Source organism: Astatotilapia calliptera, chromosome 4 (assembly GCF_964374335.1).
Source record: "Astatotilapia calliptera chromosome 4, fAstCal68.1, whole genome shotgun sequence".
Classification (NCBI taxonomy): Eukaryota; Metazoa; Chordata; class Actinopteri; order Cichliformes; family Cichlidae; genus Astatotilapia; species Astatotilapia calliptera.
Genome location: NC_137425.1, coordinates 27,815,238 through 27,830,493, shown reverse-complemented (window position 1 = coordinate 27,830,493; position 15,256 = coordinate 27,815,238). Strand labels below are relative to the sequence as shown.

Genomic DNA, 15,256 nt, shown 5'->3' with positions numbered 1-15,256 from the left:
TTGTGTGCTGTTCACACCTTGTCCCAGGTAAGCCGGACCTGTGTGGGGCGGAGCTGCGTGTGGAGGAGCTGTGGCATCACTACCGTGTGGAGCACGCCATGGCTGAGGGAGCCAAGAACATGATGCGACTGCTGGGTGCGGGAAAGGTCCAAGATAAGAAGGCCATTGCTGAGGTCAGAGAGGAGATGGTTGAACTTTATCTGGGTCAGAGATCTACAGTCCTGGCAGTATCATCTGTTTTAAACCCTAAAAAGTTGCATTTGCGTCTCTCCTTTGGGTAGATGGAATAGAAAATGCTGAGTTCTGTGCTGTATGTTGTTACCGTTAAACAGATCCAGCTAGCTGCTTCTCACAATTACCAGTCTCATATGTTAGTCCAACAATGCTAACCAATTACTAGCTGTACCTTTGTGGTGATATCAGTCACGTATCTCTTTGAAAGAAAGTGAAAGAGTCATAACATTTGTTCCTAAATACTGAGCCAATCCTTAAAGTGTCAGTGTTTCTTTGGAAAAGGCAGAAGCAAAAACCTGTACTTTTATTGGTGCAGACACATCCACATAATCCAGAGTAGTCATTTCAAAGAGATTTGGTTACATTTTCTAATTCTGACTTTTTTTTCCTTTAAGCATTGCTAAATAATGTCAGTTTAGCCTCCTCATTTTGCAAGAAAAATAGGAAGTGGATGCAGCAGTTTATTGAAGCATCCAGTGAAACCATTTCTTATGAGGCTTCAGTGAACAGTTGACGGTTCAGCCAAAAGCCCATTTGACCCACAGAACTGTTAATCTCTCAGGTCCTGGTTCAGGTCTTTGCTGGATTTTTCCGGTTTTTTAAGGACAAGACTTTCACCATTTACAAGAAAGACGTTAGCACAGGACAGTATGTTAAAAAGAATCTGAAATCTGTCTCCAGTCTCACAGCTTTGTATTCTTTCTGCGCTCCGCAGGCTCAGTGTGGTTTGAGCGGCTCGTCCCAGCGTCTGGACCTGCTCCGATGCTCTCTGGAACAAAGACTGCTGGAGCTGCCTGAGGATCATCCCAAAGCCTGCCTCATCAAAGAGGAGCTAGTGCTGGCCTCCTCCTCAGCTTTCAGCTCCCGTCACAGCACCCCATATGTCCATAACCAGTACAGCACCCTGATCAAACCATCACCCCTTACAGGTAGACAGAATAAATAGGAGAATAAAACAGCTTTCAGCATATTCAGTCAGAGTTTATTATTCAAAAACGTAAGGTTAATTCCTCTTTGCCTTTTCTTTCCAGGCAGTCTTCAGGTTCGTCTTCTGGGCTGTGTGGGACTGCTGGAGGTCGTCCCAGGGAGAAATAGAGGGACCCCTGTCGTTCTGCCTTCTTACTCCACACCAGATGGACGCTCCTCATTCAAACTGAGCGGCCTCTACAGCCGGAGCACCAGCAGCATGAGCCTCAAGATCCCCAGTAAGAACGAGGACCTCTCCTGTAAGTGTTCCTGGTCTTTTTTTCCCATTGAATTAAGCTCTAGATGACTGTAGTAACTAAAACAAATTGACACTTGAGGCTTATAATTTAATAAAATGCAGCCCCCGGTTGGCAGTCGACATTTTTACTTAGTGTTTGTGTATCTTTAACAGCGGAAGTGAGTGCCGTGCTGAAGCTGGAGAACACAGTGGTGGGTCAGACAGCTTGGAGAACAGTTGGAGAGCAGGCCTGGGACCAGACCTTCACTTTAGAGCTGGAAAGAGTACGACAAAGCACACTCTCAATCTGTTACACTGTCTCGGACCGGTACCGATCCGTGAGTCGTTTGGTACCGGGCCGCAACAGTTGAGGCTCAGGTGTGAAATGTATGGTGTTCAGGGTTTTTATCAGTTTTCAGCGTTATTTTGTCATCGTTTTTATCGTTTACTTGGTTTTCCTGGGTCTTTTCACTTGTGTTATAAATAAATCTTCTTTTTTTCGGTACCGGTACTAGTTTTATTTTGTTGTATTTATCCGCGACACCTTAAAGGCCGGTCCGTGAAAACATTGTCGGGCATAAACCGGTCCGTGGCGCAAAAAAGGTTGGGGGCCGCTGTTCTAGCGCACTACTGGAAGATTTCCAGCACAGCTGCTATATATAAATCTCTCCCTGGAAGTCTTGCCCTCTTCGTCCTTGTGCCTCTGTAACGCCCACTGGATCTCCTCCAGTGTGTCAAAATTATGATCATTCAACCAGATTTACATTCTGGTGGGGAGGAGGGAGTTGTCCAAGTCACAGAAAGGCAAATCTGGCGAGCAGAGGGGCGTTAGGAAGATAGTGAAGAAGATTGTGTTGTTCTGCATTGACAGCCTGAATCTGGGAGCAAATTCACAGTGCACAACCACGATGAAGAAACTGCCTGTTAAATGTTTACACTGTCACTGAGCTGCAAATGTCGTTCCTATAGCGATAACCAAGCATGAGCTTAGATCCTGTTTCTCACGGTTTCCCTGAAGCAGAACTGCGGACTTGTTTTTTTTTAATGTATCGAAGCAATCGAATGTTCGTGTTTTGTGATTAGTCCAGGGAGATGGAGATCGCTGTGTACTGGAGAGATTATCGCTCCCTGTGTGCTCTGAAGTACCTGAAGCTGGAGGATTTCCTGGACAACCAAAGACATCAAGTCCAGCTGGAACTGGAGCCACAGGGGCTGCTGCTGGCTGAGGTACTGGGCAGACACATGCGTGAACATTACAGCTCCCTTTTAGTCTCATCAGAACCTCCTCATCATTCATATTTGCCTGCAAACACTAAAACACAAAAGTACCTAAAAAACACAGTCGCTGTGTTTTTTTTACCTCAGGCGCAGACTAGAGTTGTAACGTGTAACTGTGCATGTTTCAGGTGACCTTCTTCAATCCAGTCATAGAGAGAGGCCGAAGACTCCAGAGGCAGAAGAAAGTCTTTTCTAAGCAGCACGGTATGCTCCAGTGTTCACACACAACCTTTTTATATCCACGTTTGGACTTTAAAATCTTTTTCCCAGCTTGCTGCTTTTCTTGTTTCACATTTTTTTTGACAAGCGGATCAAACGTGTACGTGCTCTGCAGCGCCATCTACTTGTGGAAAAAGAGACTTGAATCCACCAGTGAACAAAAGAATGAGAAGCGTGTGTGTGTTAAGTCACCACCGCTGGCTTTATCGGTCTGTGACCGCGATCTGTCATTCAGACATGGACCCGTTTTGCATGATTGCTCCTCACGGCTTCATTCAGACGTACTCAGAACACACTGATGGAAAGTACACCAAGTGATGCATAATGCACGAGGTCAGAGTTTTCTTAACTGCAGCTGTTTTTTGGAGCTGCCTTAATAATTAGAGAGGTTATAGGGATACATCCATAACTGTCTTGGCAAAATAAAAAAGGTTAGAGATCATCTTTGTGAAGTAAAGATCTTGGTGTCATTTGCTGTTAGACATTGTCAGCAAGTCGGGGATAATTAATTTTTGGTAATTAATAATGTTTTTCTGCGTTGCATGCAAATGTGTGCAGCCCTTTCACTCTGGAGAAGATAATGAGAGGTTTCTGTCATCTGATGCTGCAGAATTGTAACAAATGCGCAACAAAAAGCTTCCTGAAGCAGCTCCTATTAGTGTTAACTGGGATTATTGCCAGCACTGGTGAGCAGTGGTGAAGATTTTATGCTTCAAAATTTGACATGAGCATGAGAGGAGGTTTTGGAGAGGTCTGTATGTACCTCCAACAAAAACTTTAAACTGTCTGTTTTGCTCTCTCTGAATTTTTTTTTTTAGTTCAAAAGCCTTTTTGAACACAAAGAGGAAAACTTTGAGCATGTTGTCAGATTAGTCGGAGGCTTAAAGTGAGTGTGTCACATGGCAGGTTTTTCCCCTGTTTAAAAAGTTATTGTTAGCTAAGCTGACAACTCAGCATGTCGGAGAGACAAGTGCACAACTGTAATTTCCCCTCAGTGACTCTGAGTGACTTTCTCACTTGTGCCATGTTGAAAGTGATCATTACTGCATGTTGTTAGGTCTGAGCGGGTTGCACATTCACACATTCAGATGTCGTTGGGTTAAAAGGAAAAAGGATGCATGTCTTAAAAAATTATTTGGTATGGCTTAGTGGGTAAAGTGGATCGGCCACTATTTGCAAGGTGAGCAACTCTAGCTCCTTTGTGTCCCTGTGGTCGCAGCAAAGTCTTTCCTGAGCCTGGTTCAGCTGGAGGTTTCTTCCTGTTAAAAGGGAGTTTTCCTTCGTTTGGGCTTTCTTGGGGTTTTCTCTTTATCATTGTTGGGTCTTTACTTTACACTACAAAGCACCTTCAGGTGGTTGTTGTTGTGATTTGGTGCTGTATAAATAAACTGAATTGCTGAATGATACATACATCAGTTATTCTAAATTAAGATATTATTTTACTCGCTTCAAGCCTGCTGCATGTGAAGTTTTGTTTATAAAACCACAGGAGTTGAAATAATATCATCTGTTTAATTTACGAGACGCACATTCTAAAGATAAGGTAAGATAAACCTCTTTTAGTCCCACATGTGGGATCTTTTTTTTTTTATCACAGCAGAAAGTACAAGTTAAAAGCAGTAAAAAATTAAGAAAAAAAAACTCACATGAAAAAGTCACATGCAATAGAGTCACGTCATTTGACAGCTGAGCTGAAGCTGAAGAGTTTCTTTTTCACATTTGGCAATGTGTACGTTTAGGTAAAGCTTTCCTGCGGGCCCGTCAGATGAACGTGGACATCGCTACCTGGGTCCGCCTGCTGAGGAACGTCATCCCGAGCGGAAGCAGCGCGCCCAGTTTCACAAGCAGCCCGCTCACAACCAGTGCAGGGTATGTAACTAATGTGTCTGCAGGTGGACTGAAATGCATATGGTATGCCTTAATGCATTTCAGTTATTAATTTAGGATATGTTTATTTTAAGTCGTGGTCATTGATCAGTGTAGAGCTGATTAAAGGAATCAATATCTGACCACTTTGGATCAGTTGCTAATGGGTGGTGGATCTTATGTAGCTTTAAAGAACTTTTTAATGTCTGCCATTATTTATATTTTTATATTGTCATTATTATTATTGTTATTATTGCATCATTTAGACAGCGTGAGTTACACCTGAGCGGGTATTCTTGAAGTTGAGTTTATTGTTGGCGGTGTATTCATTTTCATTTTTTACCAGAAAGTAAATACCGTATTTTTCGGATTATAAGGCGCACTGTCGATGAACGGGTCTGTTTTCATACATAAGGCACACCGGATTATAAGGCGCATTAAGCAAAACAAAACAGTCAGATAAGTCAAACTTTACTCAACTCTTCTTCTTGCTTCCTCCACTTCCGTACCATTGACTCATTAATGTTGAATTTTCTCACAGCTGCTCTATTCCCATGTTGTTGCAGTATTGTGGATGGATTATCTCAGTTGTTCTCCTGACTGAAGTTTGGTCCGTTTACAGCATCCTGCTATGCGATTGCATTTGTCCCTAACCATCGGGAAACCTCACATGAGCTTTCATTGAGTGGAAAAAAGTTAGCGTTCATCTGTTTTCATGGCTGCCTGGATGTTAAACTTAATTGTTACACCTGGTAAAGCAGCAACGCTGATGATTTTATTAAAGATGAAAGAATTTAGACAGTTTTTAACTCTCAGTGATGCCGCAGTGTTCATTTGACTTTGGGACCTGAAACGGATGGAGTTTTGGACCCAGATTACTCCGCGAGGCTCCTGACTACGGTGGCCGTAATGCTCCGACAATCCATCAAGCGGTGCAGCTTCATAGCTTACCAAAGTCCTGCTAAAACATTTTTTGACAGATTTTTGAGCGCCGTGTACCACATAAAATCGGTCCGACGTCAGTAAGCGCAACCAGAATTCATACATAAGGCACACTGTCGATTTTTGTGAAAGTTAAAGAATTTTAAGTGCGGTTATAGTGCAGAAAATACAGTAATGCTTTTATTTGTGCCTCCACAAAGTTTGATTTCTTTTTTCTTTATTTTGTGCACTCTGCAGGGAAATCTCAGTGGAGAAGCTAAACCTGGAAACTGACCATCTGGTAAAACCTGAAGTCAAGACAGATGTAGTGGACTCACCTGCTCCCGTGGTGAGTGAGATGCAGAGATTCTCTTGGGGGAAAAGATGGGCATCTTTATACTATCACGTTACCATTTTCCTGTTTTCCTACCTGCAGCCTCTGTCTTGAAAACAGTGCTCCCTGTCATACAGGCTGCCTTCCTGTGGGCTGCAGTGAAATCTAAGACCGGCCTAGCCGGGGCCTGAGCGGAGACAGAAACAGAAAGAATGAATAATTAGCCAAATGGAGAACTGAAATCTCAGGGAGACAGCTTTAATGAGACATAATTGGATGGAGGGGAGCTTTAATTTGATCAAGTCCAAATCTGTGTGATTTTCCCAGTGTGAAGAACACAGTCTGCAGAGGGTGATAGTGTGGGAGTGAAGAATAGAGAGGTGGAAAATAGAGGAGCTGTGACAGCGAAGCAAAGAACCAACTGAGCCTGAAAATTAAACTTATTTCATTTTCACTTACTTATGAAAGGGAAACAGTTATTATTAAAAACAATGCAGTTTAGTAAGAATACAAGGAAAAGAATTTTCAGGAACTGCTTTAAAGATTATGACGATTATCAAAAATACACAGTTTATTCTGGTTTAAATCCAGAGACATTAAATCATTTAATTTATTTAAAATTGCATCACATAAGTGAATAGGCTAATGGCAAACATAAGGCCCGGGGGACAGAATTGGACCGGCAGAGATTCTAATCCGGCCCACTGGAAAGATTTGGAAAAAGTAAAGGAGTGCATAGATTTTGAACTTTTAACTATATATTTATAGTTTGCAGCTTTTTCTACTGATTAAGATCTCCTCCACGACCATTCATGAAATACCAAAGTAAATAAGGAGTAGATTAAAAATTAAATGACAAAAACTTTCCTCTTTTTCCAGTATCTGCTGTATCTACTGTAGAAATGTTCTACTGTAGAAAAAAGGGACATTATTAAAAATACAAGACTGTCTGGGCAACGAGCTACCAGACCTTTTTCTGTTATTTTAGCATGTGAAAGAAATTTAATTTAATTTATACAGCGCTAAATTACAACATCAGTCATCCTGAGGCGCTTTATCTTGTAGGCTAGACCCTACAATAATACATAGAGAGAAAAACCCAACAATCATATGGCCCCCTATGAGCAAGCACTTTGGTGACAGTGGGAAGGAAAAGAAGAAACCTCCGGCAGAACCAGGATCACGGAGGGGAGGGACGGCTGCTGGGAACGGTTGGGGTGAGAGAAGGAAAACAGGATAAAGACATGCTGTGGAAGAGAGACAGAGGTTAATAAGAAGTATGATTCAGTGCAGAGAGGTCTATTAACACATAGTGAGTGAGAAAGGTGACTGAAGAAGAAATACTCAATGCATCATGGGAACACCCTTCCTGTTCTTCCTGTTAAAAGGGATTTTTCCTTCCCACTGTCACCAAGTGCTTGCTCATAGGGTGTCGTCTGAGTTTTCTCTGTCTTATTGTAGGGTCTTTACTAAAGCACCATGATCCCTTAAAATAATATTACATTATTACAGGAACTAAACAAGGAGACAAAATATCATCTTTTCAAATATAAGCTTTAATTTGGTGATTTCATTCCTTGCATTCTAAATGTAATATTCCAAATTATACACTTTATGCAACATGGCTTGTCAGTACACTGTATACCAGCAGAGCTAGTGTGACTTTAAATATAAGAGGCCAGGGAGGAAGACAGACAGATTTAGACAAGCAGAGAGAGACCCAGAGGGGCCCGTGGCAGATGGTGTGTTCAGCGGGGTTGAAGTATTATGAGATTAATTACTCTGATGTTTTTAGACAACTAATTAGCAGTGAGAGGGGAGCGAGGAAGACAGGGGAGAGGGGAGGAGCGAGGCTGTCGGCCAACAGGGGGATCTGACCATCCGGCTCGATGAGCATCACTGACTGATTGTCTGCTTCTACAGATGTTCTCCATCATTTTGCCCTCTTTTTGCTGTATTCCCTTATTGGTATTATCTCCCCCCTGTGTCTCTTGTCATTCAGTATGCTGGTGTTTCACATTTCCCCTCCCCTGTTATCACAGGAACAGACGCCGGTCATTGAGCCTCCGTCCAAACCAGAAGTCCCTGTTCAGGAGACGCCAATCAGATCACAATCCCACAACTCTTTAAGCAGGTGCAGAAATAGACAAAGATCCTTATCTCTCTCTGTCTCACACACACACACACACACACACACACACACACACACACACACACACACACACACACACTTGAACCCACACCTGAGCATGTCTTTTGCAATATTGCCAGCACAGCATGACACCAGGAAGACACCCCCTCACACAATATGGCCATATTTCGTAACCTCTTTTTTTTAACACCTGATTTTAACGCTGAGTCATCATTAATATGGATTACTGCATATGTCACCCCAGAATAAGACATGCTTTACTGTGTTAGACGCTAAAACGCAGAACAAAAAAGCGAGTTTCTGGTGTATGTAACAGATTTTGTTGAACGTTATGAAAGACATTTATTGCATTTGCTGTATAATAGTAATTTCCCTCTCTCAGGCCCAGCAAAGGACCTCTTTCCCTGCAGGACTTCAAGCTGATCGCTGTTCTCGGCAGGGGCCACTTCGGGAAGGTACTGTGTTTCATTTTCAAAATGATAAAATACACATCTGTTGTGTAAATAAGTATTTTAATATTAGCAGCCTGTCAGTAAACACAAGCTCCATGCAGCTCCATGGAGCATTTTAGCCTGTTTTAGCTCTGTGGGCCTCATTCAAGTGGGCATGTGAAATAACTGTTTGATTGATGAAACGTGCACACTGAACAGTTTTATTCTTTCCATCATACATTTGGTATTAGATCTCGGTATTACACCCCCTATGAGCTTTGAATTCTAGGCTTTTTCACAGAATCCAACCGACTTGTGAGTGGCAGATCATATCTACTAATCTTAACCAGTATATCAGCTGATCTTAGCTATATACATCTATATATCTGTATCTATAATAACTAAGATCTGTTGATGTAAATAGCTGAGAACGTTTTCATTTATTACAGCAGATAAATGAACATTTAAAAATGATAGAAGAGATGGGGGGAAGCACCCTTTAACCGTTTTACGAGTGTTGACTTTGCATTATTTGTCCACCAGGGGGCACTTTGTAACTTCCTTATTGGCAACAGGTGTTTGGAGCCACAAACAAAATTACCTGCTAATCTGAGCTGAGTCGGGGAGAATATAAACTAGTAAATAAATAACTACCCATAAGAATTGTCAGTGAAATCTGTTTATGTTTCATGTGTCTGTAAGATAAAACATTTTGGCATTTCCTCAGCCAGCCTGGACATAGTTCAAGGCCGTTCCAAATTTAGTTGCAGAGTACAAAGATATTCTTGTCAGAAAATACTGATAAAGCTCAAATTTGTCCATTCATACTGTCGAAAGAAGCCCAAGGAACACATAAAGAGCTGCGATCAACCAAATAAACCACCACCACCAAAGCGCTATACAAATACAGGCTATTTTAACATACTTCCCTAAATACTCACACTTACTGCAAAAATACCTCCCGGATAAATGCAGGGTTGCTCCAAGTTCATATTTATTGAAAAGAAAAATGCTTTAGGTTTCAGGCTGAGGCAGGTTGGGTAGGAGGGAGAGTACTGAGTTCTTTATTAGATATGCTTTTTGATCACAGAGACAAAATTACAGAATTACACCTGCCTTCTGTTACTTTTTTCCAGTTCATTTCCATTAGCAGAGAGTTACTCAACAAAAACTCTGAAGTGATTAACGAAAGCTTTTGTTGGACTCTTCAGGTGCTGCTATCGGAGTACAAAAAAACAGGCAGCCAGTACGCCATCAAAGCCCTGAAGAAAGGAGACATCGTCGCGCGTGATGAAGTGGAGAGGTAGCTGTGCTTTACCACCTTAACCACATCTCTGCTGCACGACAAGAGCTCATTCACCTCATAATTACACAATGATTGTCTCATGTGCATCCCCCTTCCTTCCCCGTCCCTCCCCCTTTCCTCTGTCTGTCCGTCTCCAGTCTGATGTGTGAGAAGCGGATCTTTGAGATCGTCAACGGCTCCCACCATCCCTTCCTGGTCAACCTGTTTGCATGCTTCCAGACGCCAGAACATGTGTGTTTTGTCATGGAGTACACGGCAGGAGGAGACCTCATGATGCACATACATGCAGACGTCTTTTCTGAGCAACGTGCTGTGTGAGTTCTGCTTTGTCGTGCATGTATACCTACACATATCTACAGGAGCTGCTCGGCCATGGAAACCATGCCATGAAGCTCCCGGCACACAGTTTTGCCGCTGATGTTAATGTGTACGGAAGTTTGAAGCAGTTTTTGAGTCAACAGAGCGTCTGTCACTTTCACGCACTGCAACTTTGTGTAGTAGGCTCCTTTGTGGCTGAGCTTCTGTGGGTCGTAAAAGCTTCCACTCTACAATAACACGGTTAATTGTGGGATATGTAGGCGGGAAGAAATCTGACAAACCGAAGCTTGAATTCAGCGAGCTCTTTAGTGTGACTCATTGTTTCATGAATGGCTCGGTGCGCAGACTTTATACACCTGGAGGAATGGGACTGAAGTCTTGCTTCACACTTTTCTTCTGCGTCTCTTGCTTTCTGTCGTCTGTACAACAGGTTCTACTCTGCCTGTGTGGTCTTGGGTCTTCAGTTTCTTCATGACCACAAGATTGTGTATCGGTGAGTGTTTGTATCGCCTCCGTCTTTGCATTCCACACGTAACGCGTTTCCTTTCTCTTTGAAGTAGTCGACATAAATCTGATTCCTTTTCTTCCATCAGGGATCTTAAACTGGACAACCTGCTGCTGGACACTGAGGGTTATGTTAAAATAGCTGACTTTGGGCTTTGTAAAGAAGGTGAGTGTTCATCATATGCTGATCACACTGATCCTCTGTTCCCTTCTGTTTGGTTAAATCTGACTCAACCCTCACACGTTGGTCACCCTTTGTTTCTTTCTTTTCTGAGGCATGGGTTATGGAGACAGGACCAGCACATTCTGTGGGACTCCTGAGTTTTTGGCCCCAGAGGTGCTCACAGACACATCGTACACCAGGGCAGTCGACTGGTGGGGCCTCGGGGTGCTCGTGTATGAGATGCTGGTGGGAGAGGTGAGAACTAGTCAGTCACCACATTCACACGGGCCATTTTCTCCTGACGTTGCTCTCACCCATGTGATTGTTGTTAGGGTAGAAAGGGTAAATGATCCTTGTAGCGCTGACCCAAGCTCAGACGCAGAGGATCAGATGATCCCCGATTCCCAGAGTTACATAACTTGCTACCTTCTGAGCTTCCCACTGAGCATGACAGGAGTGGGGAAAAGGTTGTGTAAATGTCATGAATACCCATCTTTCTTCGAGCTTCTTATCTCCTGCCTGGATGTCAAATAAAATGACAAAAAATGAAACACTAACACTGAAGATGCCATCTTTAGGTTTCATAAAAAGTCATGACAGGGGCATGTTTACTGTTTCTAACACTTTAAAACGTTTGATAGCAGATGAAGCTGTTAGCTTAAGGCTTGAAAGCAGAATATTTTCTCTTTCGTGCTTGATGTGGGACTTATACATCATATCTCCAAACGTTGATTCTGTTCATCGGGACGTAGCACTTTCAGTGGGAAAAACGTTTCGTCACTCATCCACGTGATTTCCTCAGTCTCAGTCTTCAGTCTCTTGAACAGAATCAACTTTTGGAGGTTTACTTACCTGGATGATTGGGCATCAAGACTTTTTATGTCATAGTGCAGCAGAGGTAGTCAGTGGGTGTTTAGGCATCCAAACTCTTTAGTGCTGTAACATGGTCTGGTTATTGTCTTACTTAAATAAGGATGGTGGCTAAGCTGCTTCAGGTGTATTGTTATGCATTAGAAAAATGTTCTACGTCCAGGTAATCACATGATAGGGTGGGGTTACAGTGAGTTCACCCCAAACCTTGGCTGATTGTGACCTACATCCATTTTCACACCTTGGCTCATGGGGTTAGGTAGAGGATCATTAGGGGGTCCTTTCTCCCTCTCGGGGGGGACACTCCCACAGGGCTTAAATCTGTGACTCTCCACCATTTGACCCTAGAACTGAAGAAGCTTCTCGGATGAGAGGTGAAACGTCTTTAAGTTGCTTAAAGACGTTTCACCTCTCATCCGCTTAGAAAGAAAAGTCCAGATGCTTTTCTTTCTAAGCTCCTTAAAAGAGCAGCTGAAATATATAAACTCCATGTTTATTTATCATAATAATGAATCATTAATTTAATTTACACCCGTCATGTAAATTTCATTTGACCAGGTTCCATTAAATGTAACATTTTTATTGTACTCGTGTACCAATATTCTATGAAAAATTTACATATAATCAAATTACTTAAAGTCAGCATTTTGTCATTAGTTACAGTGTAATACCACTGTAACTAATGATGAGTATGCTACAGAATGTAGTTGAATAAAACGTTATATTTTACAGATGTGTAATGTATAATGTTTGTTTCAGTCTCCTTTCCCAGGTGATGATGAAGAGGAGGTTTTTGACAGCATAGTGAACGATGAAGTACGCTACCCGCGCTTCCTCACCACTGAGGCCATCGGCATCATGAGACGGGTCAGACGATGCTTTCTTAAAGTTATTTTGGGCTTTTGTATATTTCTAATAATAATAATAATAATAATAATAATAATAATAATAATAATAATAATGGATTGCATTTATATAGCGCTTTCTTTTTGATTTTTAGGAAGGTTTTGATATGTCTTCACGTTTTTTTGTGCTCATAAGTGACATTTTTGTTTTTTTCTAGCTGTTGAGAAGAAATCCCGAAAGACGTCTCGGTTCTGGAGAAAAGGATGCCGAAGAGGTCAAAAAGCAGCCTTTTTTCAGGGTGAGCATTTTTTCTTTCATATTTTTTTTTCCTTGGCGAGAACGTTGATTGACAGCTACCTAAACCTAAATCCCATTCAGGTAATGGACTGGGAGGCACTCCTGCAGAGAAAAGTCCCGCCCCCGTTCGTTCCCAACATAGTGGGGAAAGAAGACGTCAGCAACTTCGACGAGGAGTTCACCAACGAGGCTCCCGCTCTCACGCCACCCCGCGAGCGCCGAGCCCTCTCCCGTAGGGAGCAAGATTACTTTAAGGATTTTGACTACGTCTCTGACCTCTGCTAGGCTCCGCGGTCAGAGGTCAAAGGGTTATTAGCTCCCCACTGCCAGCCACAGACTCTGAGAGGAGACTGAGAAGTGAAAGGCTGCTGTAAAAGCACAGAGGAACTTGATGTTGATGAGAAGCGAGGAGCACTCTCTTCTCCGCGTGCTCACGGTGAGACGAAGCACTGGCCGGGCCGAGCGTCAATGATTGCGCGTTCCAAACACAGGCAGTAACAAACAGACTGTCTTGAGGGTGGGGGGGTGGGGAGGTCACGAGAAGAACTGAAGATAATCCAGGTTATCAGATCCTGCTGTTTGTTTGAAACGCTCACAGAGCCTCAAAATCACAAAGAGTGAAAAAAATGTGATGATTCTGACAGGAAGCGCTCTTTTTTTCCTGCATTTGCTACACTCTGTCGTCCCTTTATCTCTGCTGTCTGTTGCTGCTACAGTGTGTGTTTAGCCATGTGCACTGTCCTCTGCCTCAGTCATGAATGTATCCACGTGATCCGCAATCATGCACCACCCGTACATTACCACCCGGGGGAGCCAGAGGAAAGAGGGGCTCTCTTCTTTTGATTAAGCCAAAGAAAGGCAGGAGCAAGTGGACGGTCTTGCTCAGTCGTCTTTGTGTTGTGTTCCCACCGACTTTTGGTACAACACAGATTTTTGACTCCAATCGTTTTTCAGAGACAGGAAGCTTTTACAATTTTTGTGATTTTAAAGTTTTGTTTTACCCCCATCTGTGTTTCTTCCTCTGTCATTTGCTGGTGAAATGTGTTGACTCAGTAAAAATGTGAACCCAAACTTTGGAAAATTTGGTGATTTAATGCCCCCCCCCCCCCCCCAACAACACACACGTCTGCTGTATATTCTTACATCAGCAAATTGTTCGCACACGCATGTGAGCGATAAAGGAAACCTATCGGTCCGGATAGAAGAAATGATTTGAACTCCAGGTTCCTCAAAGAAAATGTTTCTTTACGATAGGTTTGTGGTTTTATATTAAACTAAAAATAAACTCAAAAAGAGGTGTGAAGAATTTGTTTTGTTTACTTAAAGAAAAACGAAAAAATAGACAAAAACCTGAAAAAATGTTTTGAGCCTACAGAATTAAGATAAACTTGGAATAATCAGAAAGTGTGTTTGATTTTAATTCTATATCAGCTTAGTGATGTTTGTCAACAAGCCTCAGGAAGCTTCAGTACAAACAGTTTGTTAGGCTAAAAGTGTTTGGTGTTTATCGTAATACCCGAAAACCCCCGTACTGTAATAAATAAAAGGACTAAAAGTGGCATTAAAATGAATAAAAACCAAATGGAAATGTTTTAAACAATAAGTAAAATGAAATAAAAATGAAAACTAACAATGTAGCTGAAAGACCAGTCCAAAGAGTTTTGACTGAGCGATGGCGCAGATGTATCCGGAGTTTCTGTGATTGCTTTAATTGAAAGGTGATTTGCAGGAGAGCAGCACACAGATGTGCGTGTAATTTCTTTCTTGTGTCGCACTGACCCCACAGCATTTTGGATTTGGGGAGTGGATCAATTATCCCTGCTCACTAAGGCCTAGATGGAAAAAAAAAAAAAAAAACAGGTAAAATGTAAAAGGATGACTAAACATGTCTGAGTTACTCAGGGTCCCAGCTGGTATCGTTATTGGTGCTTTAAGGGAACTATTATGCAATTAAAGTACACAGACACAGATCATGTTTAAAAATTGCACTTTATTTACTTGCAGCCTGTCACTAAACCACAGTTTGTTCCCATTTATTTAGTTTACTCTAAGATAAAACACTTTGACAGACATAAAATAGGATTTTTGCACCAACAAGGTGATTTACAAAGAGGTTGGCATGGTGTGCAGTCTGTTCTTAAAAAATCTGAGGAAACTAGACAAGTCTTTTAATACTGTAAATCTTGTTACTGTGACATCTACAATGATATGATGAGAATCTTTGTATTTTGATTGGGTACAGCCCCCTGATTCATTTCAGGTTTACTTAATGGGCTGTATATAAAAAGAAGGATGTAGACACTGTAAAAGTCA

The 15,256-nt window shown here is 42.1% G+C and overlaps 1 protein-coding gene across 4 annotated transcripts in view; it reads left to right on the top strand.

Moving 5' to 3' along the window:
• pkn1b (protein kinase N1b) overlaps nucleotides 1-14,236 on the top strand; it is a 43,651-nt gene extending 29,415 nt beyond the window's left edge. For all 4 annotated transcript variants that reach the window (XM_026165779.2, XM_026165780.2, XM_026165777.2 and 1 more), the window contains 18 exons: nucleotides 28-173; nucleotides 950-1,163; nucleotides 1,266-1,460; nucleotides 1,613-1,722; nucleotides 2,522-2,665; nucleotides 2,845-2,920; nucleotides 4,675-4,804; nucleotides 5,981-6,071; nucleotides 8,099-8,190; nucleotides 8,591-8,663; nucleotides 9,851-9,942; nucleotides 10,083-10,259; nucleotides 10,694-10,756; nucleotides 10,857-10,933; nucleotides 11,043-11,185; nucleotides 12,560-12,667; nucleotides 12,864-12,944; nucleotides 13,025-14,236. In XM_026165779.2, the coding sequence (XP_026021564.1) occupies nucleotides 28-173; nucleotides 950-1,163; nucleotides 1,266-1,460; nucleotides 1,613-1,722; nucleotides 2,522-2,665; nucleotides 2,845-2,920; nucleotides 4,675-4,804; nucleotides 5,981-6,071; nucleotides 8,099-8,190; nucleotides 8,591-8,663; nucleotides 9,851-9,942; nucleotides 10,083-10,259; nucleotides 10,694-10,756; nucleotides 10,857-10,933; nucleotides 11,043-11,185; nucleotides 12,560-12,667; nucleotides 12,864-12,944; nucleotides 13,025-13,228 (2,216 nt within the window). In that variant the 3' untranslated portion in view covers nucleotides 13,229-14,236. The remainder of the gene's footprint in view (nucleotides 1-27; nucleotides 174-949; nucleotides 1,164-1,265; nucleotides 1,461-1,612; nucleotides 1,723-2,521; nucleotides 2,666-2,844; nucleotides 2,921-4,674; nucleotides 4,805-5,980; nucleotides 6,072-8,098; nucleotides 8,191-8,590; nucleotides 8,664-9,850; nucleotides 9,943-10,082; nucleotides 10,260-10,693; nucleotides 10,757-10,856; nucleotides 10,934-11,042; nucleotides 11,186-12,559; nucleotides 12,668-12,863; nucleotides 12,945-13,024) is intronic.
• The last annotated feature ends 1,020 nt before the right edge of the window (nucleotides 14,237-15,256 follow it).